The sequence below is a fragment of the Bufo gargarizans genome, chromosome 10, assembly GCF_014858855.1.
Source record: "Bufo gargarizans isolate SCDJY-AF-19 chromosome 10, ASM1485885v1, whole genome shotgun sequence".
Taxonomy (NCBI): domain Eukaryota; kingdom Metazoa; phylum Chordata; class Amphibia; order Anura; family Bufonidae; genus Bufo; species Bufo gargarizans.
Window position 1 is genome coordinate 20,225,463 of NC_058089.1, and position 25,701 is coordinate 20,251,163.

The 25,701-nt window shown below is 46.6% G+C and overlaps 1 protein-coding gene across 3 annotated transcripts in view; it reads right to left on the minus strand.

Annotated features, from left to right (window-relative positions):
* Nucleotides 1-4,340: 4,340 nt before the first annotated feature.
* AMBRA1 (autophagy and beclin 1 regulator 1) overlaps nt 4,341-25,701 on the minus strand; it is a 97,702-nt gene continuing 76,341 nt past the window's right edge. For 2 of the 3 annotated variants that reach the window (XM_044269996.1, XM_044269995.1), the window contains exons 15-19: nt 21,193-21,332; nt 11,531-11,620; nt 10,149-10,339; nt 8,497-8,607; nt 4,341-6,564 (exon numbers count right to left, since the gene is read on the minus strand). In XM_044269996.1, coding sequence (XP_044125931.1) covers nt 6,212-6,564; nt 8,497-8,607; nt 10,149-10,339; nt 11,531-11,620; nt 21,193-21,332 — 885 coding nt within the window. In that variant the 3' untranslated portion in view covers nt 4,341-6,211. Of the gene's footprint in view, nt 6,606-8,496; nt 8,608-10,148; nt 10,340-11,530; nt 11,621-21,192; nt 21,333-25,701 lie in introns of all 3 variants that reach the window. The other variant, XM_044269997.1, reaches the window with a different exon arrangement.

Here is a 25,701-nt window from a genome sequence, read left to right on the forward strand (position 1 = left end):
TCCTATCACGGTGTTAACAAATCACAAAAATCTGGCTTACCTGGAGTCGGCAAAACGACTGAACCCAAGGCAGGCCAGATTAAGATGGTCTTTGTTTTTCACCAGATTCGATTTCGTTGACACTTATCGTCTTGGGGTTAAGAATGTCAAGGCAGATGCCTAATCACATAGTTTTCCTGGAGGTGGTGATTTAGAAAATCAGAGTCTGATACTGTCGAAAGGGGGTGATGATATCCGCTCTATACCCTGACCTAGAGGTGAAGGTGTTAGAGGCTCAGGGAGACGCACCGGAGTCTTGCCCCTCTGGGACATTGTTTGTTCCCTCAGAATTGATTCATAAGGTGTTTGAGGAACATCACTGTACGGTTCTTACTGGACACCCTGGAAGTAGATCCACTGCCGACCTCATCTCTCGTAGATTCTGGTGGCCGGGGTTGTGTAAGAGTGTTGAGGACTATGTGTTGGCCTGTAGTATCTGTGCACGCGCTAAGGTGACACATACTTGACCTTCTGGATCTCTACTTCCGTTGCCCATACCATTCAGACCATGGACTCACTTGTCTATGGATTTTATTACTGATCTGCCTAATTCCTCTGGAAAGACAGTTATTCTGGTGGTAGTTGATCTGTTTAGTAATACGGTGCACTTTATAGCATTGCCTGGCCTACCTAATGCTAAAACACTTGCGTAAAAGTGTTTGTTGACAACATTGTGAAACTTCATGGCATTCCCTCTGACGTGGTCTCGGATCGTGGGAGTTTGTGTCCAGATTCTGGAAGGTGTTCTGTACTCTGCTGGGGGTACAACTGTCTTTCTTCTGCTTTTCATCCTCAGACAAATGGACAGACGGAGCGCACTAATCAGTCTGGAGACTGACTTAAAGGGTTTCTACCACCACATTTTGACCTAGTTAGCTGTCAGACACTAGCGATCTGCTAGTGTCTGCCGTACCTAACCATGCTATTGTAATCCCTTTCTCTGCAGCGGTTACCCTAAAAAAACAAACTTTTATTGCTATGCAAATGAGCCTCTGCTATGGGGGCGTCTTTTCAGCACCTAGACTCTAGAGCAGCCTTTCCCAACCAGCGTGCCTCCAGCTGTTGCAAAACTACAACTCCCAGCATGCCCGGACAGCTTTTGGCTGTGCGGGCATGCTGGGAGGTGTAGTTTTGCAACAGCTGGAGGCACACTGGTTGGGAAACACTGCTCTAGAGGCTCCGTCTACTCACCATGTCTGCCGCCCAGGTGTAGTTTTGCAACAGCTGGAGGCACACTGGTTGGGAAACACTGCTCTAGAGGCTCCGTCTACTCACCATGTCTGCCTCCAGCGCGCCCATCTCTAGATTGACAGCCTCCATAACGGCCGAATTCTCGGGCCTGCGCGTCTGTATTCAGCGCAGCCGCAGTGACTGTCAGACTGCTCACTGCGCCTGCGCATCTCCACTGCTTGAGGCCGGGCGTTGTCTGTTCCTGGGAGCACTCTTACGTCATTGGCGCAGTGGAGATGCCGGCACAGTGAGCGGTCCGACAGTCACTGTGCCTGCGCCGAATAAAGACGCACACGGCGCAGGCACGAGAATTCGGCCGCGATGGAGGCTGTCAATCTAGAGATGGGCTGGAGGGAGGAGCTGGGCGGCAGACATGGTGAGTAGACGGAGCCTCTATGTACTGAAAAGACGCCCCCATAGCACCTAGAGGCTCATTTGCATAGTTTTTTTTAGGGTAACCGCTGCAGAGAAAGGGATTACAATAGCATGGTTAGGTACAGCAGACACTAGCAGATCGCTAGTGTCTGACAGCTAATTAGGTCAAAATGTGGTGGTAGAAACCCTTTAAAAGGAACCTGTCACCTGGATTTTGTGAATAGAGCTGCGGACATGTGCTGCTAGATGGCCGCTAGCACATCCACAATATCCAGTCCCCATAGCTCTGTGTGCTTTTATTGTCAAAAAAAAAAAAACATTTGATAGATATGCTAATTATTCTGAGAGGTGTCCTGTCCCTGAGATGAGTCCTGCATGATGGAGCCGAGCACCACCCTGCATCCTCCGAATCTCCTCCATGCTCCCTGACGTCACAAAGCTAGAGCGCCGTAATCTCACGATGCGCGAGCTAGCGCATGTGCAGTTCGTTCCCTGAGGCTGATGCCAGCACAGGGAAGGAACACTATGCCGACAATGCGCATGCGCTAGATCACGGATCGCGAGATTACAGCTCTCTAGTTTTGTGACGTCGGGGAGCAAGGAGATTCTGAGGATGCGGGGCGGTGCTGGGCTCCTTCACGCTGGACTCATCTCAGGGACAGGACACATCTCAGGTTAATTAGCATATCTATAAAATCGACCGTAATTTGTTTCCGTGTCCGATCCGTTTTTGTTTTTTTTTGTGGATAGGATGCGGACCCATTCATTTCAATGGGTCGGCAAAAAAACGTGTGCTGTCCGCATCAGTTTGTCCATCAGTATGTCCATTCCGTTGCTCCGCAAAAAAAACAGTGCATGTCCTATTTTTTTTCTAGTATGCGGACAAGGATAGGCATTATTACAATGGAAAAACGGATCCGCAAAAAAAAAAAAAACTGATCCATTTTTTTTTAGGCGGACCGCAAAACACATACAGTCGTGTGCATGTAGCCTTATGGGGACTGGATATTGCGGATGTGAAGGCAGCGATCTAGTAGCACATGTCCGCAGCTCTATTCATAAAATCCAGGTGACAGGTTTCCTTCAAGATGTTTTGTCTCTGAGAACCACAAGCAATGGTACTCTGTTTTGTCTTTGGCAGTTTGCCATAAACAATCGTAGACAGTAGTCCACTGGTAAGTCGCCATTTTTTGGGGCATATGGGTTTCACCCGCACTTTGGCACATTTGGCTTATCACACCTTCTTTCTCCAGGTGTGGCTATTATGGTTATTTAACCATCTCTGTTCATTGTTGTTTCTCCCACAATGCTGTGCGGTTTATAGTTTTAGTTGTGGATAGCTGGTGTGTGGATCTCTGCTGAGTTCCTGATGCTGCCATAGCCACTTGAAGTTAAAGGGGTTCTGCAGTCCATTCACTTGAATGGAGCTTAGCCCCGCCCAGGCCAGTTGATACTAGTCGTGACATCACTGGGCCAGCGGTTAACAGTGAGAAGGCCGAGGTGCTGCTGCCTCCTCAAACAGCTGACCGGCAGGGGTCCCGGGTGTCGGACCCCTGCCGATCAGATGCTGATGATCTATCCATAGGATAGATCAGTTTAAACAAACGGCAGAACCCCTTTAGGTGTTTTCTTTCCCTTTAGTATTTTGTTTGGGTTATTTTGTGTGTTGCATTTCCCCGTCATTTGTATTAAGGCCTGAGGGAGACTCCTGTTCGTCCTTCCTTTGGAGGAGTAGGTTGACTCAGTCCTGACATTAGTACCAGGGTCCTATAGGGTGAGTTAGGACACTAGGTATTCCTGTGTATGAACGCACCTACTTCTGGGGTCTGTTCATACTGGTTGTTAGTGAGGACTTTGTTTAGGGTTTTACTAGAAGGTGTCCATCTCCTTTCCCTAGTTTCCAGGACTTATTCCCTAACCCCTTTCCCTCCTATGTTCGGTGTGGTGTTTCCCTCCCACACCCGAATGTGACAAATGCTACCTTACAAAAAAAGACTGTGTGTGGGTTGTGTATGAATTCTCAAGTGACAGGTTTTATTTAAAGGGGCGGCTTGCTGACACATGTGAACAAGTACCTTTAAAGTTCCATGCTACTCATGTTCATGCCCCCTTAGTTCTGCCAGGCAGTACCCTCTAGTTGCCTGTGTGAACAGGAAATCCGCTCAGAGTGCAGATTACACTAAGTGGCAGTAATTAAAGTCGGCGGCCATGTAAGATCCGATGCGCCTTAGGATATAACGAGACTTGTTTAAGGAGAGTCTGGCTTTATGGAAACTGGCAGGAGGGATCGTGTTATCTTGTAAACCTTCTGCCAAATGAAAAGCAGATAGTTGTTGTGACGAGGGTTGCAGCTGCCTGTATGTCGCCCTAATTCTGCCAGATGTCTCAGTGGAGACCAATTACCGAGACTCAACGGGCCAGCAAACAAGCCGGCATCTTGTGGGCCAAAGATGATGGGAATAGCTCCGTCAGAAGGCTGAGGCTGGAACAAGAAGCCAATTAAAACAAGGCGTCCGGTCACGTAGCGGCGGAAGGGTGACAACTGACGGGTGACTGGTGAACCGGGCGCAATACCCACAATCTATACTTAACTTCTTCGAAGCTGGTTTCAATCACACTGCAATGCAAAACTGGCGTCCCCTTCTTCACCTTACAATCCCCCCCCCAAAAATAAATAAAATCCAAACAAAGTTCTGTTGGTGTCACAGGGTTTACTGGCGCAATGCTCTGCAGATTCAACAATTGTTACATGAAAGTCATGCCCTAAAGGTCACAATGGGTTATCGGAATGATGCTTTTGCACAGCACCTCAAAAAAAAATAAAAAAAATTATTATAATAAATTCAGAAAAAAAAAAGTGTTACACAGAAGAGCAAACCTACCAACCAAGCGTTACAGACTACCGGAGAGTGGCGAGGCTCTGTAATTCATACCATGTTACAGCCGGGCGCTGGAGTGATGCTCTGCATTAATAGAAGGGACCGGTGTCGACGAGCTACTGAAGCCGCGTTCGCCAGTCCTCACTGCTATGGAATACTAGATTAATGATACAACAGGCTCTACCATGGTTTACTAGTCATGAAGCTATGATGTTGGGGCAGGAGTACTGAAAAATAAAGCCGTGGGAGAACGGTTGGCTGTAAAGTATGGGCACTGATCGGCAGGGCTGTAGCTGCCTCCACTGGAGGTGGGGATCACAGCCGAGTAAACTACCCTGATATGTGCCTTTATTTTTTTTGGGTGGGGTGTAGCACAGGCTGCATTAAAAAGAAAAAAAGGGGTGTAAAGGGGTGTTAAGGAGTGGGGGGGTGGGGGGTGGATGACCAACAGCGGCTTTCGTCATCTTAATGCAATAAACTCAGATGTTTGCTTTAAGATTTCTCATGCAAGAGCTTTTATATGAAACCCGACCCCTTCTGTAACATTCACGTTTAATACTGTCGACATCTATTTGCAGCTCAAGAGATACACGTGCCTGTCAAGAGTATGCTAATGGGTTCAAGCGCTCGCCCAGGTGCCCGATAAGTGGGGTGGGAGGGGGACAACGGCATGGCAGCTGCTGCCATATCGGGTGAGTGAACTCAAAGAGCTGCGCTACTGGCCTTTGGCAAAGAGGATGTGGGCAGACAAAATTAAAAACAAGGTGTGGGGTGGGGGACGTGGGCACACTTCATCCAATATAATCAGACACACATCGCAGACTGATAGGATACAAGAGAGGGGAAGGGAGCTGGTGTGGACCTGCACGGATACTCAGGTCCCAGGTGGCAGAAGAAAGAAAAAAAAAAAAAGCGGTTCTGAGAAGTCTAACTGCAGCAAAGTTGTGGACCTATTTGGCAACCCATAAAAATCAGCTTAGTGAAAGGGGCCGATTACGGGGGGCTTGTGACCGCGGCAAGAGAATGACTTGAATGTCTTTACTGGAAGCCTCGGAGCAGTCGGATAAGTCAGCTGATCATAGAAAGAACGGCGTGACCCATAGGCCTCGCTGCATCAAATGAGGTGCGGCGCACCCAGACACACATGCCTGGTGTGGAGGAGAGGCTGCTTACAGCCTTCCCTGTAGTGCATGCATCCCTCCTTGAACTTCAGTCAAAGCAAGGAGGGCAGTAACAGTCTCATAGCAGCTCCTCGCAGGTGACAGGGGGAGAGATTAGTGCCAAGTCCCCTGCCATGATCAATAAACCTTTGGAAAAAATAAAATAGGAACTTTATGGATTCTAACCCTTTCTGAAATTCATCTTCAAGGGAGCAAAAAGGGTACAAGATTGGCGCCCTTCCTAAAGGGGCGTTAGAGGGGTTGTCTGCTCTCTGCAAGACAAAAAAAAAAGTACAAATAAAATACTGGGGAGGAGAAGGGGCAGTGTGAGAAAGGCCAGCTGCAATTTCATACTTCTCATCCTAAACTTTGCACCCCCCCCCTCCACTCGCTGGAGGGTCAGGTCTCAAATAGGATTCCTCTCCAAGTCTATAGCACCATAGTCCACAGCTTGAGAGTCCCCACAGTCAGCAAGTTGTGGGGATCAGTCTGTCCTTACAGCAGTACCAGGTTGGCATCGCCACGTCTCTACCTCTCCACGCCCGGAAGGATGTCGCTGCTCGGAGGCTGCAAGCCAAGGTCTTCAGCATTGTTGTTTGTCAGCAGGGGCCGACTTGGCTGTTGGGGAGACAGACGCCGTTCCAGCTCTGCTACAGTTTCTCTAGAAGTGGAGGGTTGTGGGGAGCGCGGGGTTGGGGTGCGGGAAGCAGGGTTGGTGGAGGTTTGTGAGCTACGGTGGATTCGGTGGCTCACGATGATGTTATTGCCGAAACCTCCCATGGATGCCATAGTGGTGCTCTGCTCCCTCTGGACCACAGCAGTCATCCCTCCTTCTGCCATAAGTCGCTGGATTCTGCTCAGAGCGTCCTCCTGACCCTCTCCTGTCGGACATGAAGGGGCACAGTGTGAGGGAAGAGAAGGGCTGCAGCATAACAGAGAGAGAAGCATAAAAAGGGCCGGTATAAGAGGTTATATTCTGAAGACAAGATGTAACAGGTTTGGGGAAATGACTCGTCAATTATTACTAAAATGTAAGAGGATTTCATTTTACAGTGCATATTAAAGCGGACCGGTCAGCTAAAAACGCTGCCACCGATCCGCTTTAAAGGGCATCTGTCAGCAGTTTTGTACCTATGACCCTGGCTGACCCGTTACATGTGCACTTGGCAGCTGAAGGCATCTGTGTTGGTCCCATGTTCATATGTGCCCGCATTGCTGAGAAAAATGATGTTTTAATATATGTAAATGAGCCTCTAAGAGCAACGGGGGCGTTGCCATTACACCTAGAGGCTCTGGCTCTCTCTGCAACTGCCACTCCCTCTCCAGTTTGATTGATAGTGCCAGGCAGTGTAAACGTCATCACACCTGCCTGGCCCTGTCAATCAAAGAGAAGAGGATGCGGCAGTTGCAGAGAGAGCACAGCCTCTAGGTGTAATGACAACGCCCCTGTTGCTCTTAGAGGCTCATTTGCATATATTAAAACAATTTTTCTCAGCAATGCGGGCACATATGAACATGGGACCAACACAGATGTCTTCAGCTGCCAAGTGCACATGTAACGGGTCAGGCAGGGTCATAGGTACAAATCTGCTGACAGATGCCCTTTAAAGGGGTTGTCCAGGCTTTTACTCTTGATGACCTATCCTCAGGATAGGTCATCAATATCAGATTGGCGGGGGTCTGACACGACACCCAGACCCCCCGTCGATTAGCTGTATGGGCACAGGGCATGTGCCTCCTTCCCTTCTCTCTTCCTGTTCACCACCGCTTTGCCATAGACAGCAGCGGTGAGCAGGAAAAGAGAAGACAGACACTGCACACTGATATTGATGACCTATCCCAAGGATAAAAGCCTGGAGAACCCCTTTAAGAATGCAAGTCCTGGCCCCATCACGGGTCCAATGGCCTGAACTAGTAGTACAAAATGATGCTGTCAGTTCCGGTCACCAGACCACACAATAGGCCGGCGCTTGTGGCCTGCATTACGGATGTCTGAATGAGTCCTACCTGTATATCTTTAAGTTGTCAGTTCAGCCACTTCTCTGGGAAAGCTGGGTGACATTTAAAATGGCTGCAAGAAGTGTTCAACCTGCTTTCCAAGACTCCTGGCAGGCAATTCTGCCTATAGACACACACACACGTCGCTACGGCAGACTCTGAGAAAGCTGTGCGACATTCCTCATGTGACATGTCCGTTGTAACCCAACTTTCCCGGAATTAGATTAAAAAAAAAAAAAAGCTGAATACAATTTTTAAAGGGGGGCTGCCATCAGTTCTGTCATGTCTGTTTTAGCAAATATTTGCATTCCCCATAGAACAATCCTAAAGCAGTTGCTTCACAGAACTCTATGTCAGCAACATTGTTATTCCTCCTGGAAATGTATGAATCAATGAATCATTCCCATTGCCAGTGGTTGTTTTACACAGTCTTAAGGTTGCCAAATGCATTCACCTATTGTCAAGCGAACCCCCGGCGGGACTGGCCAACAACATAATGTGTATGATGATGACGGGGGGGGCGAAAGAGATGGATCGGGTGCACTGAATTTCAGCGCCAAATCCTTTTGTTCTCTCTGTCGCTAGAGATGTCTGGCAGCGCTCCCCATTGAAAACCACAAAAACGTTTGGCCGAACTGAGCGTGTATGAGGGAGTGAGAAGGGATAGCGGCTGCCCAAGCAAGCGTTAGGCCAACAGCTATTGAAGGTCTATGGGAATCTTTACCCTTTCAGCTCTGACTGGACCATATCGTACTGATTACTCTTTATTTGGGGAGGAGGGTGGGGTGGCTTGTCTTAAAGCTATCCATTCCCACCTGAGCCGGACCCGTCGGCAGACTCCAGATTTCCTTCTTCAGATTCTGCTGCAGGTGTCGCGCCCTCAGAAGTGCTGCTGGACTGCGCGGCTTGCTCATTACTGGAGCCGGCTGCAAAGGAGAGAAGAAAAATAAGAATGGCGTAAAAGCTGCACTCGGATCATACGCATTTATCCAACTCTGCCGGATTTGTGGAGTAGTGGTTAGTAAGTTTTGGCTGGTATTTAGCAGGCTCTCTCTATACCCACGGACGGCCAAGTCAACACATAGGATATTCTGAAAATGGCTACAGATCAGAGAAGAAAGTATATGGAACCAAATGTGACAGGTTATCTCGAAATATTGATGGGGGTCCAACTTGTGCCACACCTGCCAATCTGCTGTTCCCAAACTGTAAGTCCATTGGTCAAGTGAATGGGACTGCGTTGCAATACCAAGCACAGCCACTACACAATAGATGGTGCTGTGCCTGGTATACTATATGAAGAGCACCTCGGCCCCTTCAAACAGCTGATCGGCGGGGGTGTCGGGAGTCAGACCCCCTACAGATCTGATATTGACGACCTAGCCTGAGGATAGGTCATGAATATTTCAGTCCTTAACAAAGAATACAGATGTTGGGTTTTCTGCTATTTTCTTCTCAAATTCTTCACCTTCAAGACCTCTGCTTGCCATCAATGAATGGGGACATTCAGAAGCTTAAAACTGGTATTGACCTAATACCTCTCACAGCTGAATTCTTTCCAATCCAGGCAATCCTCTGTGAGCCAAGGTTGATAGATTTTCTCTCGTTTGATACAATGTATCTGTATAGATGAAGACTTCCGCTCACAGAGAATTGTCCAGACTGGATAGAACTGGAGCAAACCTTCAGCTGTGAGACATATTAGTTTAGTGTATGGGTTTTCAGTCTCTGCCGTCAATGAACAGGAACGTTCTCTACATCCTTGGATGAAATTTTATTGAAACCCACCCCCCATCCAAGGATAAGTCAGGGTTGGTAAATATGAGGGGTTATAAGGTTGTCTCATCTCGATATATGGATGCCCAACCAGAAAGGCCCCTCAATGGATCCAGCATGTCCATCATGGTCAGATATTCCTTTGAAGGACTGTCGTGTAATACTGTATGTGCCACACAAGGAGAATCTATGGGTGAACAAACTTAACCCATTGCCACAGCCTTAGCACGTGGGTGTCACAGAGGACCTAAGAGACAGACCGGAGGGTAAGGCCCCTCAGTGGTGGACCCAGCCATGTCTATCAGTCATACCTTCATCTGAATGGCTGGTGTGTAATACTGTATGTACCACCCAGGGAAAACGTATGGATGAACAACCCAAACCACTTGTCACAGCCTTAGCATGTGGGTGTCACAGAGGATTTAAGAGCCCGATCGGAAGGTAAGGCCCCTCAATGGTGGACCCAACTGTGTGCATCATGGTCAGACACTCCTTTGAATGACTGGCGTGTAATACTGTACGTGCCACACAAGGAGAATGTATGGGCAAACGACAGCCGCTGGTCACCGGGTTTTCTAGGAGCCAGACCCATGGTAATAAGGGGGGGGGGCTGTTTTCAGAGAAGGGTTTGTCGCCATGTGGCATCGCTGGTGGGTATTGGGTCTCTGGCTTTCAGGAACCATGATCTCACCTTCAGCGTTTGGTACAGCGGGCCGGGTCTCTGGTACCTCTCTTTCAGTCTGCGTCTCTGCATTCTGTAGCTGTGGGGCAGGGGTCTGCGTGCCCTGTGACGTCACAGAGGTGCTCGGATTTCGAGGCTGGAGACCAATGGCGTTCATTAGACCCATTTCTCGGTCTGATCTCCAGGAGGCACGACTGGTCCTGAGAAATGAACACAAAATGCAACTCATAAAGGGGTCATACCCATGACTCCTTTTCATACAAAAAGTCCTGGCAGAAATACAAAATAATAATGCGAGGTGTTTCTAGCATAAAAACACCCATTTTATAATTTTGGGCTTCCATGGCCTACCCCTTGGTACTGCTGCTAACCTATGTTGCTCTGGGCTGAATCAGTCTCCTTCCCCCACCTGGCATCTTACAATATAGTCCCTTCTTGCCATCCCTAGCTGTACTACGATGCTACTGCCTAGGCTCTGCTTCTTTCCTGACCAGCAGGGCAGAAAGCCACTTTAATAGGCTGTCCCGCAGTGACCAGAGGATCGCTATACAGAGGCCTAGCTGTGGGGAGAGTGGCTGAGGATGCGTGTCATTAGGTGGACGTACACACTGTGGGGAGAGTGGCTGAGGGTGCGTGTCATTAGGTGGACGTACACACTGTGGGGAGAGTGGCTGAGGATGCGTGTCATTAGGTGGACGTACACACTGTGGGGAGAGTGGCTGAGGATGCGTGTCATTAGGTGGACGTACACACTGTGAGGAGAGTGGCTGAGGATGCGTGTCATTAGGTGGACGTACACACTGGGGAGAGTGGCTAAGGATGCGTGTCATTAGGTGGACGTACACACTGTGGGGAGAGTGGCTGAGGATGCGTGTCATTAGGTGGACGTACACACTGTGGGGAGAGTGGCTGAGGATGCGTGTCATTAGGTGGACATACACACTGTGGGGAGAGTGGCTAAGGATGCGTGTCATTAGGTGGACGTACACACTGTGGGGAGAGTGGCTGAGGATGACTGTCATTAGGTGGACGTACAAACTGCTATACACTTTGAACACCAGGTGGCGCCACACTATGTAAGCAAATGTTGAACTTGTCATTAGTTAATACTAATTAAATAGCGAATATGCTTTATTTGTACAATCTATACAATAAATATAAATGGTGGGACACAACTTTTTTATATATACTAAGATCACTTTTAGATGTCATTGTCCCAGTGGACCACAAATGAAAACAGAAGCAGCTCTGCAAATATTTATGTGTCTCGTCTTCTATCTACAGCTCCCATGCCGTTCTGTCTCCACAGTCTTCTTAATTAAGAGACATTTGCTTTAATTTCCATTTTCTGCGCGAGACGACATCCAAGTCCTCACATGGGATCCTCTTACCCAGGTCTCTCAGTGGTTCGAGTAGTGTTATGCTGGAGAATAGCTTCATTCATTTGCTCCCAAAACTGGTCACATACATTGTCGAACGCCCTGAAAACATACAACAGCAAAATATTTCAGTGATTGCAAAGAAAAGTACAAAAAGTGCAACTGTAAGGCCTCTCTCAGACGGGCGTTGCAGGAACATGCGCGATTTTTCCACGCAAATGCAAAACAATGTAATGCGTTTTGCACGCGCGTGAGAAAAATCTGCATGTTTGGTACCCAAACCCGAACTTCTTCACAGAAGTTCGGGCTTGGGATCGGTGTTCTGTAGATTGTATTATTTCCCCTTATAACATGGTTATAAGGGAAAATAATAGCATTCTGAATACAGAATGCATAGTACAATAGGGCTGGAGGGGTTAAAAAAAAAAAAAAATTATTTAACGCACCTTAATCCACTTGCTCGCGCAGCCCGGCTTCTCTTCTGTGCTGCGTACAGGAACAGGACCTGTGGTGACGTCACTCTGGTCATCATATGGTCCATCACATGATCTTTTACCATGGTGATGGATCATGTGATGACCGGAGTGACGTCACCACAGGTCCTTTTCCTGCACACAGCACAGAAGACAGACAGAAGAGATGCCGGCTGCGCGAGAAAGTGGATTAAGGAGAGTTCAATTATTATTATTTTTTTAACCCCTCCAGCGCTATTGTACTATGCATTCTGTATTCAGAATGCTATTATTTTCCCCTATAACCATGTTATAAGGGAAAATAATAATGATCGGGTCTCCATCCCGATCGTCTCCTAGCAACCGTGCGTGAAAATCGCACCGCATCTGCACTTGCTTGCGATTTTCACGCAGCCCCATTCACTTCTATGGGGCCTGCGTTGCATGGAAAACGCACAATATAGAGCATGCTGCGATTTTCATGCAACGCACAAGTGATGCGTGATAGAAATGAATGGGTCCGGATTCAGTGCGGGTGCAATGCGTTCACCTCATGCAATGCACCCGCGTGGAAATCTCGCCCGTGTGAAATTATATATATATATATATATATATTATATAATATATATTATATAATATATATTATATATATATATATATATTATATAATATATATTATATATATATATATATATATATATATATATATATTTTTTTTTTTTTTTTTTAGCTAAAAAAATATAAGCAAGACATAATGCTATGGACCAGGTCATCTTGTGTACCACAAGACCTATAAAAACCATGCACAAGGGGCTGCACTACTGAAATTCTGATATTACCTATTCTGTCAGGGGAGAGACCTTGTATGGATCCAAATTACCGAACAAACAGGCTGAGGTCCCCACATAAGGAGATGCAGCATGATACGTGGTAAGTAGATAATGGTCTATTTTACAATTTGGATACATACGAGATATGAGAACCCAGCATTGCACAGAAGAGGACACATCCTCAGTAGTGCAGCCTCAGTCTAAGGTCCTGTAATTTCAACTTATCATATCTCTACATATCGTTACTGATCTTTTTTATGTACAATAAAGGATCTTAATTTTTTTGCTGGGTCAACTTTAACTGCTCGATGATCATCCACATTAACTAGTTTCACACCAGCGGATCCACTGGATCCGGCACTGCCGGATGTGGACGGAATGTCCACCGGCCCCATTAAGTATGGGGTCTGACGGACATCACATCCACATCCGGCTGGCAAGTGGAGAACCCACTGGACACAAACCGCTGCATGGTGCGGTTTGTGTCAGACCGTTCCTCTGCTTGCCCGCCGGATTGTAGCTAGCCTTACTTGGTGACCTCACTTTCATATTTTCAAGTGCAGATTTACTGATTTCCGGGCTCCTCTTCTGCCATCAAAGATGGCCTCACCGCTTCTCAGACCACCCAATGCACACTGTTATTTGGCAGTCCAAGAAACTTCCTGTTGACCTCGGATTGGCCCGCAATGCTCATTCGATGGCAGAAGAGAAGCCTGGAATCAGTGGATCTGCATCTGAAAAATGAGAAAAGGAGGTCACCATCTAAGCGTTCTGGTCACCGCTCAGCTAATTTGTATTTCCCTTTAAAACCTGCACCAGAGGGTTGCTGTCCAAGAAGACATCAGGCAAGAAGACATGACCAACACAAATATCTAAGTCTAAAACTCGGGCACCACTAAATGACTACCAGAAAGTAACCAGAAATGTAAAAAGAAGCTTTTGTTTATTGTATAAATATAAAAAAAACAAAAAAACAAACAAAGATGAAATAAAAAAAAAAAAAAAAAAAACACACAAAAACATCGGGTCAATGTACAGGTCATAAAGCTCCTCATGGCAAGGAACACAGAACTGGTAGACATCTCTACAGTCACGAGGCTGAAATAATAGACGTACACAACGTTCACCATTGCTCTGCATACCAACACTTGGCATGAACACCTTTTGGGACTTTTTTTTTGTTGCATGTTACTTATTTTGGGCTAAAATATAAATTTTTCAACTGGTCTTTTTTTTTTTTTTATTATATTTATTTATCATTTTCTCCATACGTCTCGTTGAAACAAAAAGACAAGAAAACCCCAAAGACACAGGGAATAGACATTACAAATATACACCATCATGTATTACATAATTACTAAATACATTACAATTTTTTTTTCTTATCTAGATTACTTTTACTTCACAAAAAATACAGAAAAGCAGAGAAAAGCCATTTACCCCCCACCCCCCCACCCTCTTGGTTGTCTTGGGAGTATCTACAAGGCAATTTATTTCCATGATCTCTTTTCAGAAACTTGTATTTCTTTTTTTTCCCCTTCTCTTTTCACTCCTTGTTACCCCCCGGTTTCACCTGACTGGCGTACTCATATCTCTGCACCCTCTCACATAAGTTTTTCCACTCTGCAACACTTGGCGGACTGTCCGCTCCCCACCCTCTAGCCAGCGCAAGCATTAACCCTTTTTCCCATTTCCTTTCACTTTCTTTGTCCACCCCAATTCTTCTAGTATCTCCGAGTCCCAACACTGCTATACTGATCTCCAGTGGGGCATATTCCCCCGTCGCTCTCCTAAGGTCCTGGAAAACTTGGGTCCAATACCCCTGCACAACAGGGCAATACCAAATCAGATGTACAAAATCGTCCCTCTCCTCTCTACACTTCCAGCATTTTGCCTCCCCTGTTTTATACATCTTACTCAATACCCAGAGACACAAACCTAATACCCTTTCTATCCCAAAATACATAATCTTCGAACTTCCAAAACTCTCTTAAATTCAAATTTCCCCAAATGGGAGTGAACCTTAATGAGTAATTTATACCCAATAGTTTTTTAACGTTAACCCAGACTAAGTGTATCATATTGCTAATTGGGCACTGCCTGCCCTTTATTTTTATAGCTCCAGTTTCTAAAGTGCTAATAATATTATATTGGAGACCTCCTAATTCCCCTTCCAAAAAACGACGCAGTCTATCATCCTCCATCATTAACCACTGAAGCTGGGATGCATAGTAATAACCCCGAAAGCATGGAACGGACAGGCCACCGTCTTCTTCATCTAACCATAAGTAGTTTTGTTTCAACCTGACCCTTTTTCTCCCCCAAACAAGATCGTTTATCACTCCTTCTAGTGCATAAAAAAAATGGTCCCCTATCCATACAGGGCAGGCGGAAATAACATACAAAATCTGCGGCAACAAGACCATCTTTATTATCGCCATTCGATCCGCCTGTCGAATTAACAATTTTTGCCAGGTACTTGTTTTTTCCTTAACCCTTTTTAAAAGAGGATCAATATTGAGTTCTAGATACTCCTGTATCCTCGAACTAAGTTTAATACCCAAGTATTCAAACAACTCCATGGGTTTCAAAATTTTAACGTTGATTTCCTCCTGCCCTATTTCATGGCCAATTGGGAGCAGCACCGACTTTGTCCAGTTCACCCTAAACCCAGACATTAGACCAAACTGATTTACTATTCCCATCAGGTATGATACCATTGGTATCCCCCCTTCCAAAAAAAAAAATATATCATCAGCGTAAAGGCATATTTTGTCTGATGCACCGTTTCCCCCGAACCCCCTTATTTTATCGTCTGCTCGGACCTTGCAAGCCAGCGGCTCAACAAATATGGCGAACAATAATGGGGAGAGTGGGCACCCCTGACGGGTTCCCCTCTGCACAGGTATCGATTCTGATATTACTCCATAAATTTTTACCCTAACTTTCGAATTGTTATATAGCAATTGTACCCATCTAATGAATTTTTCTCCGAAATTAAACTCATACATAATCTTCCAGAGGTATGCCCATTCCACCCTGTCAAACGCTTTATCAGAGTCCAAAGACAGGATGCCAGATCTAAGAACGGAGATGTGTACAAAGCCTTATCCGGATATTTTTTTCATGCCCCCCGTGCATAAGGATAATAATGCTAGTACAGATGAGTCTCAGAGCTGTGCTCCCCAGTCTTAATAGGTTGCGGGAACTCCTGAGATCACGTGCCGAATCCTAGCCCGGCTACATTCCACAATGTACGCGGATTGCGCATGCACGGTTAGGCAGCCTTAGGTGCGGTGAGCAGTCAGCGCCTAAAGCTAACCGACTGCACATGCAGGATTAGGAGTTGATTTAGACCAGGGACCGCAGCTCTGACCTAGTAAGAAAAAGCTCATCATCATCTCTACTAGCTTTATTATCCTCATCAACGGGGTAGGATTAAAAAAAACAAAAAAAAATAAAAAAATCCGGATAACCCATATTCTTATCAAATGAGCTGGAAGGAGTTCAGAGATAAGGGCTACAGATCGAGCTGTTAGATCAGTTCCCTGACGGATTCTCTGTAAAACAGAAAGCAAAATTGTCTGCAGATACGATGGAAGTGAAGGCTGTAGAACGAAAACTGCTGAAAATTTTTAATAAAAACCAATTTATAAAAAATTGTTTAGCCCAAAATTAGTAAAATGCAATGAGGTGTCCATAGCCTTTAAATCACATGCAAAAAAAAAGCCGAAGACGATATGCTCAGCACGTCGCTGCAGTCTCTCCACAACGGTGCCTTGTAGCGTCTGATCATGGCATTTCCGTATCGGTCTGAACAAAGCGTGTTCCCCGCAGGTTGCTAAGCAATGGCCCCGATGCCAAACAGACTTGTGATTAAAGAGTAAGATTTTTGGCAAGTCTTCGTCTCCCACATCTGATCGAGTTACAATTACGCATCGAATCCCGGCTGACTTTCATTTAGCACAATTAAGAAATGAACGGCAATATACTCAAAGTCAAAGTACTCTGCCACGTCTGTTTAAAGGGAAAGTAACCCTAGAAATGAATAAAGGGAAAACATTACTTGGCTGTCCGCAAGCGTCTTCAAGAAATCTGGTCCTTCCATTTTGAGGGAGTGACCAACCCGGGCGTTGCAGCTGTACCACAATGGATATTCATCCCCTACCCATAGGAATGTCTGATCGATGGGAGTCCCACCATCCATCAGAACAGGGTCCAAAGCCCAACATCTCACCAGGAGAAGTTTGAATGGAGCATTGGTCATGAATGCGCCTTGCTGCTCCATACAATGTCAGCCACAGTGTGGCTCTCCATTCAAACTCCTCCCCAATGTGGTTGTACAGAGATGAAGACCCCTTTATACTGACTGGTGGAGGTCCCTGACATTCATCGGACATTTGCCACCTATCCTAAGTCCTTCAAGGGATGACCCTCTTTAAGAGATAAAGGGTGGCTTAGTTTACTAGGTTTCCATAGTGGACATGCCAAAAGGAGGAAGGTTCCTGCGGCAGCAAGCTGCCTCCCAGCCCGACACAATGTCCGAATGGACAAAATGTATGGGTTCACACGTACCAGTAGAGCTATGAAGTAGGACATGCAATAGGTTTCTTGCAGACATAAGTTAACAAGGTTTTCTGGGATTATCAAATTGATGATCTATCCTCAGGATAGGTCATCAATGAGATTGGCGGGGGTCTGACTCCCAGGACCCCTGTCGATCAGCTACATGAAGAGGCCGTAGGCAGCGTTGAGCGATGCAGCCTCTCCCCAGGCCATGTGGACTAGGCGCAGCTCAGACCCATTCAAGTGAATGGGCCTGGGCTGCAAAACCAAGCATAGCCGCTATACAATGTACGGCGCTGTGCAGTCTCCTCAAAGCGCTGATTGTCCGGAAATGGTACCCCGCCGATCTCATGATGATGATCTATCCTGAGAATACGTCATCCATATGATAAACCCTTATGACCACTAATGAGAATAGGAGAGGCAGACCATGCGGCGGGTATAAGAGACTGTTTCTCCTCCTCTTAGCACAATCCCTGTTGCTGGGACCTCCAGCGATCAGCTGTAAGTTGTGGGGAGACCTGGATGCAAGTGTTCAATTTCCCTGCAGCGCCACCACAGGGGAAATGAAGTATTACACAGTGGTAACCTATATCAATGCAATGTATGTGTAATGCAGGACAGACGGTTTTCTATAACTGCTCTCCACTTTGAACACCTTGAACTGAGGACCCCCTTCTATTAACTCCGAACTCCCTAAGAGGGTGTAAGAAGATTTGTTTCGAAACTGGACAACCCCTTTAAGCTAAGCTACAGAGTGTCCAGAAGGATTTCTTTCTCTAGATGAATGGCCTCATCAGCAAGCAAGGGGCGTGAAATTGAGCTGAGGGTCATAAAAAGGGCATGGAGGGGGATTGGACGCTGGGCCCTTGTGTCTTGGGTGGCAAAGTCGGGCACCACAACAGGGTGGCCACTGCAGTAGGGACTGGCTGTCCCCAGTGATCACCGTCAGTGTAACATGTCCCTGTTCCAATGCATTCTTTGCGCCACATTACTTTTTGGTTTCCTGCGCCTGTGACTGACTTCTGAGGAAGCCACATGGGAGAACACGAGAAGGTATCTGAAAGCTTCTTGTTAATCAGAGATATTGATCAAGGAGATCAATAACCACAGGAAGCGATAAGCTAATGGTGCGCAAATGATGGAACCTGATTTAGAAGAAATCACACAAACTACATAATATTAAACTGACATACGCGGCTCATTAGCGGCCAGGCCTCGGCGGGTCTCCTGGGAGAGTCTGTGTTGATGCCCCTGGAGAGGCAGTCAATATCTGTGGCATGCGGAATCCGTGCTGATTGCTCAATGCACTGACAGAAGGGAGAAGCAAGAGATTGTGGGGATCTCCCCGCCTGAGGGCGGCAGACAACAGCAGCCATTTACAGCGCAGTCTTTTTTTTTTTATCGCGTAAGATTATTACATTTATTTGATTTATTTTAATAAACAGGTGGATGGTTTCTGGATGTAATCTTCTGAAGTCGCGCCATGTATTCTATTTCTTGTCCCAACTCTTAAGGGTGTATTGGACTGCCAGATCATCTGGCAGTGTAATACTACCTCCAAATGCGCGACGAACGAGCAAACGCTTGTTCATCGGGCAATTGTGGTTTTTAAGCATGCTTAAGAAATCACAATGGTGCCGGCGGCAGATCATGCTGTGTAATAGCGATCTGCTGCCGGCACACCACTGCCATGCATGGGGACGAGTGATGGTATAGAGGTTGCTCTTCTCCATGCCATGGAGGACATCGGTTCATGTAATAGCCGCAGTGTCCTCCACTAGCTATCTGACTATTGCCAGGAGGGAACCCTACCCTCCCGACAATCATCTGCGTCATCGGGATGTCTAATACACCCTTTAAGCTGCCTCTTTGCTTGGACTTTTTAGCACGGCAGACAGTCTCTCTTAACCCTTCTAGTCAGACCATCACTGCGGCCAGAGAAAGCCCCCCTGTAGGGACTCAATTAGGCCATCACACATTACAATGATCAATGCAATAGTTTTCTGTGGACATCTTTATCTAGGCCTATCAAAAGTACAATAGAGCTGTCATACTGTGATCCCAATTCTACACTTAGTATTATCATGAAGATTACATTTCAGATAATGTCTTATCCGTCACAGCTGAGACTTGCTGAGAGCAGCTCCATTGGCAAGACAAACTCCAGAAGCCATTCTGGATAGAAGACCAGATCTTGGCAATGGAGACATAAGGAAAATGACATACAGCAAATCTGCAGTCAGTTTTTCCCTTAAAGGGGTATTCTCACCTTAGATATTGATAGCATATTAAACACTTGATGGATGCAGGCCTCACCTATGGAGCTAGCGCCCGTCTACAGAGAATGCGCCTCTATTCAGGAGATAGGTGCAGGTCCCAGAGGTGGAGTCTGCATCTATCAGACACTTAGGTTATATCTTGTGGAAAGGTCTTAAACATACAAAATGCAAATGCCCCTTTAAGTGCCTTCTGTCCCATATTTCAATTAATGCTCAAAAAATTATTTTAAAAAAATCAATGTGTGTCTGGGGGCATCAGCCATTCTCCCCCACCTGCTGACAATCCTGAGATTGGCTGGAGAAGGAGCCCCAACCCCTTGGCATATCCCTAGACCTCAGATGGCGGTTAACCAATGCGTTCCCTGCCGGATTTATGCAGAAAGTCCTACGCAATGAGCACCCAAGATTACGTCCTGTATCCTCAAGGTTCAGCACTGGCCGATTCACATGACAGCGTTCAGCTTGGGAAACACGGTCTGTGTGTCGGCTGCATCTCTTGTCTCACTAGTCTATTACACTGTCCTCCTACCGTGTGAGTACAGTACAATAAACCTACAATCACATAAGAACTGACTGCATCATATGACGCAGTCGGTTCGGGTCAGGGGAGCCTCCGTCAGCCCGGGACATGTGGGCGACACATTGACTTTCCGTGGCCAATCACTGTTGTGTGAATCAGCCCTTAGGGGAGCTCTTAAAGTGCCTGATAGAGGGATACCGATTTGTATGGTATTTACAATGACTATCATGTCCATTAAAGGCATAGTCCGGGGTCAGTCTGCATTAAAGAACCAGCAAGTACTTACCGTACATAAAAAATATGCACTGAAACTTCCAGGCAGGGCTCTAGTCATCCGGCTGCAGTAGTGACATCCCCCAAAGTGAAGGAGAGCACACCTTGCAAGGGTGGCCACCCTCTGTTGACTGCTATGGGAGGTCTGAAAATAACAGAGCGCTCGCTCAGCCATTTACGGCAGCCCATAGCTGCCAATGTAGAGGTGGCCGTGCACTCTCCGTTCACAACTATGGGGCCTCCGAAAATGGTGGAGCATGCTCGCTATATTCAGAAGTCCCATAGAAGTGAATGGAGAACACGCTGTGTAATCTCCTTCATTTCGAGGGCCCATTCTGGAGATAGGAGTGGTACTAGAGGTGGTATCCGCACCCTTCTGACATTGATGGCATATGCTCGCGACATGCCACCAGTGTCTGAGATGAGCATAACCCATTACCAGGCATTAGTTATGTCAGAATCCATATTAAAAAAGGTAAAAATCCGGTCAAACCCATCTTCTGATCAATGATCTCGGACCAGCGCCGATTTCCAGAATGTAAGGTTTCTATAGCCAGCTTGAACCCCTTTGGCACTACTGAGAGATTACAACGCCTTAGTCTGTAATGCCTGATTTCTGGTAACAGCAGTCTCTGGGTGGTGCCAAAGGGGTGGAATAGCTTTACAGAGGACCCGCACTGTGGTTGAATCGAGATCTTTTGTTAACATAAATCAGAAAACTATGTCTTGAGTCTACGGGTCAGATACTTACTCTGGTCGACAGATCACCAGATCCCCCTTGTTGGTACCGTAAGCTAATCCCAGGCCAGGCTCAGGCAGCCAACGAGCTGAATTAATGCTGACATGTCTCCTCTGGTCCGTAGGCATGGGATACAGCACATTGAAGACACGCTAGAGGGAAAAGCAAAAGAAATATGGTCAGTACAATAAGTAGAGGGTTTTCTCTTTCGCCGGAGGGCTGATCTTGGGATTGGGGTACTTTCACACTAGCGTTAGGGGAACCCGGCAGGCAGTTCCTTTGCTGGAACTGCCTGCAGGATCCGGAAATCGGTGTGCAAACTGATACCATTAGTTTACGGATCTGGATGCGGATCCGTCTGAAAAATGCATTGAAATACCGGACATGAATAATCCACTGATTTAATTAACGGGGTTGTGTCATCTCATACATTGGGGACATATCACTAGAATATGCCACCAATGCCTGATAGGTGCGAGTCCAACCTCTGTGACCCGCATAAATCTCTAAAATGGAGCCCGCAAAGAGGAGAGTGGACTGTACATGTGCGGACACGCTCCATTCATTTCCATGGGGCAGCCGAAAAATGCCTGAGTTGGCTATTAGAAGTGAACGGAGAGGATCAGCACTTGCGCAGTGCGTTTCCCATGATTTATTTCTATAGGGCTCCCGAAAACAGCCGAGCCCATCACTCTGGTATTTTGGGCACTCCCTTGAAATTAAGGGAGGGTGGTGCGCTCTCCTCTTTGCGGCCTCCCTTTTAGAGATAGGTGTGGGTCCCACATATATCAGACACTGGGGACATATCCTAGTGATATATCTCCAATATGTGAGAAGGACCAACCTCTTTAACCACTTAACAGTTCTGCCCGAGCACAGACCGGGCAGCAGGGGGAGGGGGGCTGCTTTCGCTCCTCATATCTCCGGACTGGTAGCAGCCAGAGATATGGGCCTGGTCTTGTTTGAAACCTGGCAGTCCAGGCAGACATTCATACATAGCATTATCTCAACTTCAGCAAGAGATATCACAGTTAGAAATCAAGTCGGGAATAAACCCTGTAAAATCTGCATTTACTTTGACTTTCAGCTGCATTCACTGCCACTCCGATTTCTAACAGCAATATCTTAGGATGTAGTGAAGATAATGCTGTGATTCTGGTATTGTTTGAAAGCTCGGAATGTCAGCTTTCAAACAAAACATATCTTTACCTGCTACCAATCCAGAGATATGAGCCAGCTAAAGCAGCCCTCCCCCTGCTGCCTGAACAGAACTGTTAGGAGGTTAAAGCGAACCTTTCACCTCATTTTCACTTTATAAACTAGCAACAGTACCTTATAGATTATCTTGAGTGTGTTGTTATCCATGTTAGTGCCGCTTTCCTGCGCTGTTTATTCATAAAAATATCGTCTTATAAAGTTCAAATTTCGTGCTCCAACAGTCAAGCAACAAGTCAAGGGGGTAGCCCTTCCCTCTCCTCTGGCCGTACCTCCGCTGCCCTAACGCCGCCTCTATGCGCTGTAATTGACAGCCGGCACAGCCGCCGGGACCGTGCTTGTGAATCCTGCGCATGCGCCGTCCTCCTCCGCTTGATCCAGTCTTTCTTTCAGACACAAGCGCGATCCTGTAACAGAATCGCGCATGCGCCGTCCGCAATCCCTGCCTGTCTGCTCTCCTGTCTGCGCAGACAGGAGAGCAGACAGGCAGGGATTGCGGACGGCGCATGCGCGATTCTGTTACAGGATCGCGCTTGTGTCTGAAAGAAAGACTGGATCAAGCGGAGGAGGAGGACGGCGCATGCGCAGGATTCACAAGCGCTGTGCCGGCTGTCAATTACAGCGCATAGAGGCGGCGTTAGGGCAGGGGAGGTACGGCCAGAGGAGAGGGAAGGGCTACCCCCTTGACTTGTTGCTTGACTGTTGGAGCACGAAATTTGAACTTTATAAGACGATATTTTTATGAATAAACAGCGCAGGAAAGCGGCACTAACATGGATAGCAACACACTCAAGATAATCTATAAGGTACTGTTGCTAGTTTATAAAGTGAAAATGAGGTGAAAGGTTCGCTTTAAGCATTGTGTAATTCTTTATTTTTCCTGCGGTGGCGCTTGCTGGGAAATTAACACGTGCTGCCAGGTTCACCAGAGATGGCAGCTGATCGCTGGGGGTCCCAGGAGCGTGAACAGTTTATTGTTGGGGAACCTTGTAAGGCTATGCTCACATGGAGTATTTTGGGCAAGGAAAAAAAACCTGATGCAGAATCCATGCAGTGTTTTTTTACATGCGCTTTTGGCGAGGATTTTCATTCCTGGCCATTTTCAATAGAACGTTGGATGCAGAATCCAGGTTAAGAATGGACAAGACAAAAAAAATGGCGCTGTATGGATTAACAAGCAGATTCCTCATGGAAAGCAATGGGGAAGTTCTGCAAGAGTTTTGTGTGAGGATTTTTTGTGTGCAGAATCTGCACCAAAATCCTCTGTGTTAACCTAGCTTAACAGACAGACTGTACAATGATGAAAACGCTCAAGTTTTCTTCACTGCAGTTACTGAGTGACAACTAATATGGAGGCCGCTTCATCTCCTGGACAAACGGACGCCACGCTAATCTGACTATGCATCAATTCACTGACAGATATTTAACTGGACAGATCTTCAGAAGGCCAGAAACACGGGTCTGCAGCTCTGATCGTGGCCATTTTGGTGGTCAGCCAGTTTTCCCAACGCCAGGTCATTTTTGCGACTTGAGATAAGATGACAGAACTATATTTACTGGTGTTAGATGGAAACGCCCTTCAAACGCCATATTTCATCACAGCGAACAGGTTTCATGTGCACAGGCTAAATACGGATCTGACAATCTCTGTAAGAGCAGCGAGTGGAGAGTAACATGGCGATCCTGCGGCCACGGAAAAACCCATCTGCCAGGCGTCAGTCCACCAGCTTTATCTGTCCTAAGATGCAGAGACTGTAGGCAAGGTGGCAATGACAGATAAGCCATTAAGGCATCACAGAGATGAATTAATAGCGGCAACAGGATCCATAGTATGTGCCTTACTATCACAGTACGTCAATAAACGGCTTAAAACCAAGTGACAGCGTTACTCCTGCGCAAATCCAATATCACAACAAACCCACCAGCACCTCCCGGGCCCAGAGAAGGACCTGCCCAATTAATGAAATATGTCAGGAGAGGGGACAGCTCCTCTTTATGTGTCTGTTTTAGTAACTACTTGCACTCCCCATGTAATAACATTTCTGGAGCATCTATTTGTATGACATTATGCTGTGCCATTCCCTTATTATTCCTGCTAGAAGTTAAGAATGAATTCCTAGAGCTTTGCAATGACGGTCCAGATGGGTGTTACCAGTTGGGGGGTGTCTGACACTGGAAGCACTAACCCCAACTGGTAACACCCATCTGGACTTTTATTACAAATAATTAATAAATTCTAACAGGAATATTAGAGGGATGGCACAATAGAGTCATAAGAATAGATGCTCTAGAATTGTTATTACATGGGGAATGAAAGCAGTTACTAAACAGATATCAGCTCCTCTTTAAATGGACATGAAACAAGACCTATAACGATGCAGCATTTTCTGCATATTCTGAAACAAACAGGAAATTCTGCAGAGAACAGGGTTAAAGGAGTTCTCTGGGCTCAGGCCTGAACCCGGATGTAAGCTGTTCTTTATATTTTTTTTTACTATATAAGATTGAACCATTTCCTTACTCCGATGCTCCTCCTTGTGCGCAAGGTCTGTTGGTTTACTGCCGGTGACGTACCGGGCTTCACTTCACTATGTAAGGCGGAGACTTCTGCCTAGCAGTGAGCCCGGTGACGTCACTGGTACATATGGGTGGTCTATAGCGCTACCGGTGGCTGTTTTAGAGGCAAAGTAGCATAGTGCGCGCCTCCAAAACAGCCTCCTGCAGCGCTATACACCGCCCATTGGTGCCAGTGACGTCACTGGGCTCACTGCTAGGCAGAAGTCTCCGCCTAGCATAGTGTTGTGAAGCCCGGTACGTCACCGGCAGTAAACCAACAGACCTTGCGCACAAGGAAATGCTCCAATCATATACAGTAACAGAATAAAGAACAGCTTATATCTGGGCTCAGCCCTGAACGCAGAGAACCCATTTAACCTTTTCTAGTTCTCTTCCAGTTTCACCTTGGGAGGCGCCTGCTGCAAACAACTGTCTTACAACCAGACGCAGGACGGCACGGAGGAGCAAGGGGGACACGGCTGAGCTCCAGGGACATAGAGAGAAGATTGATTTATTAGCTAAAATATGACAACTACAAGGCTACATGTACACGAAGGTTCGTTTCAGTGTCTGTTCAGGTTTTTTTGCGGATAGGATGCGGACCCAGCCAATTCAATGGGTCCGCAAAAAAGGCAGACAACACACCGTGTGCTGTCCGCATCAGTATGTCTGTTCCGTAGCCCCGCAAAAAAACAAAAACCAAAAAAAAAAAAAAACACGAACATGTCCGTTTTAGGCATTGTTACAATA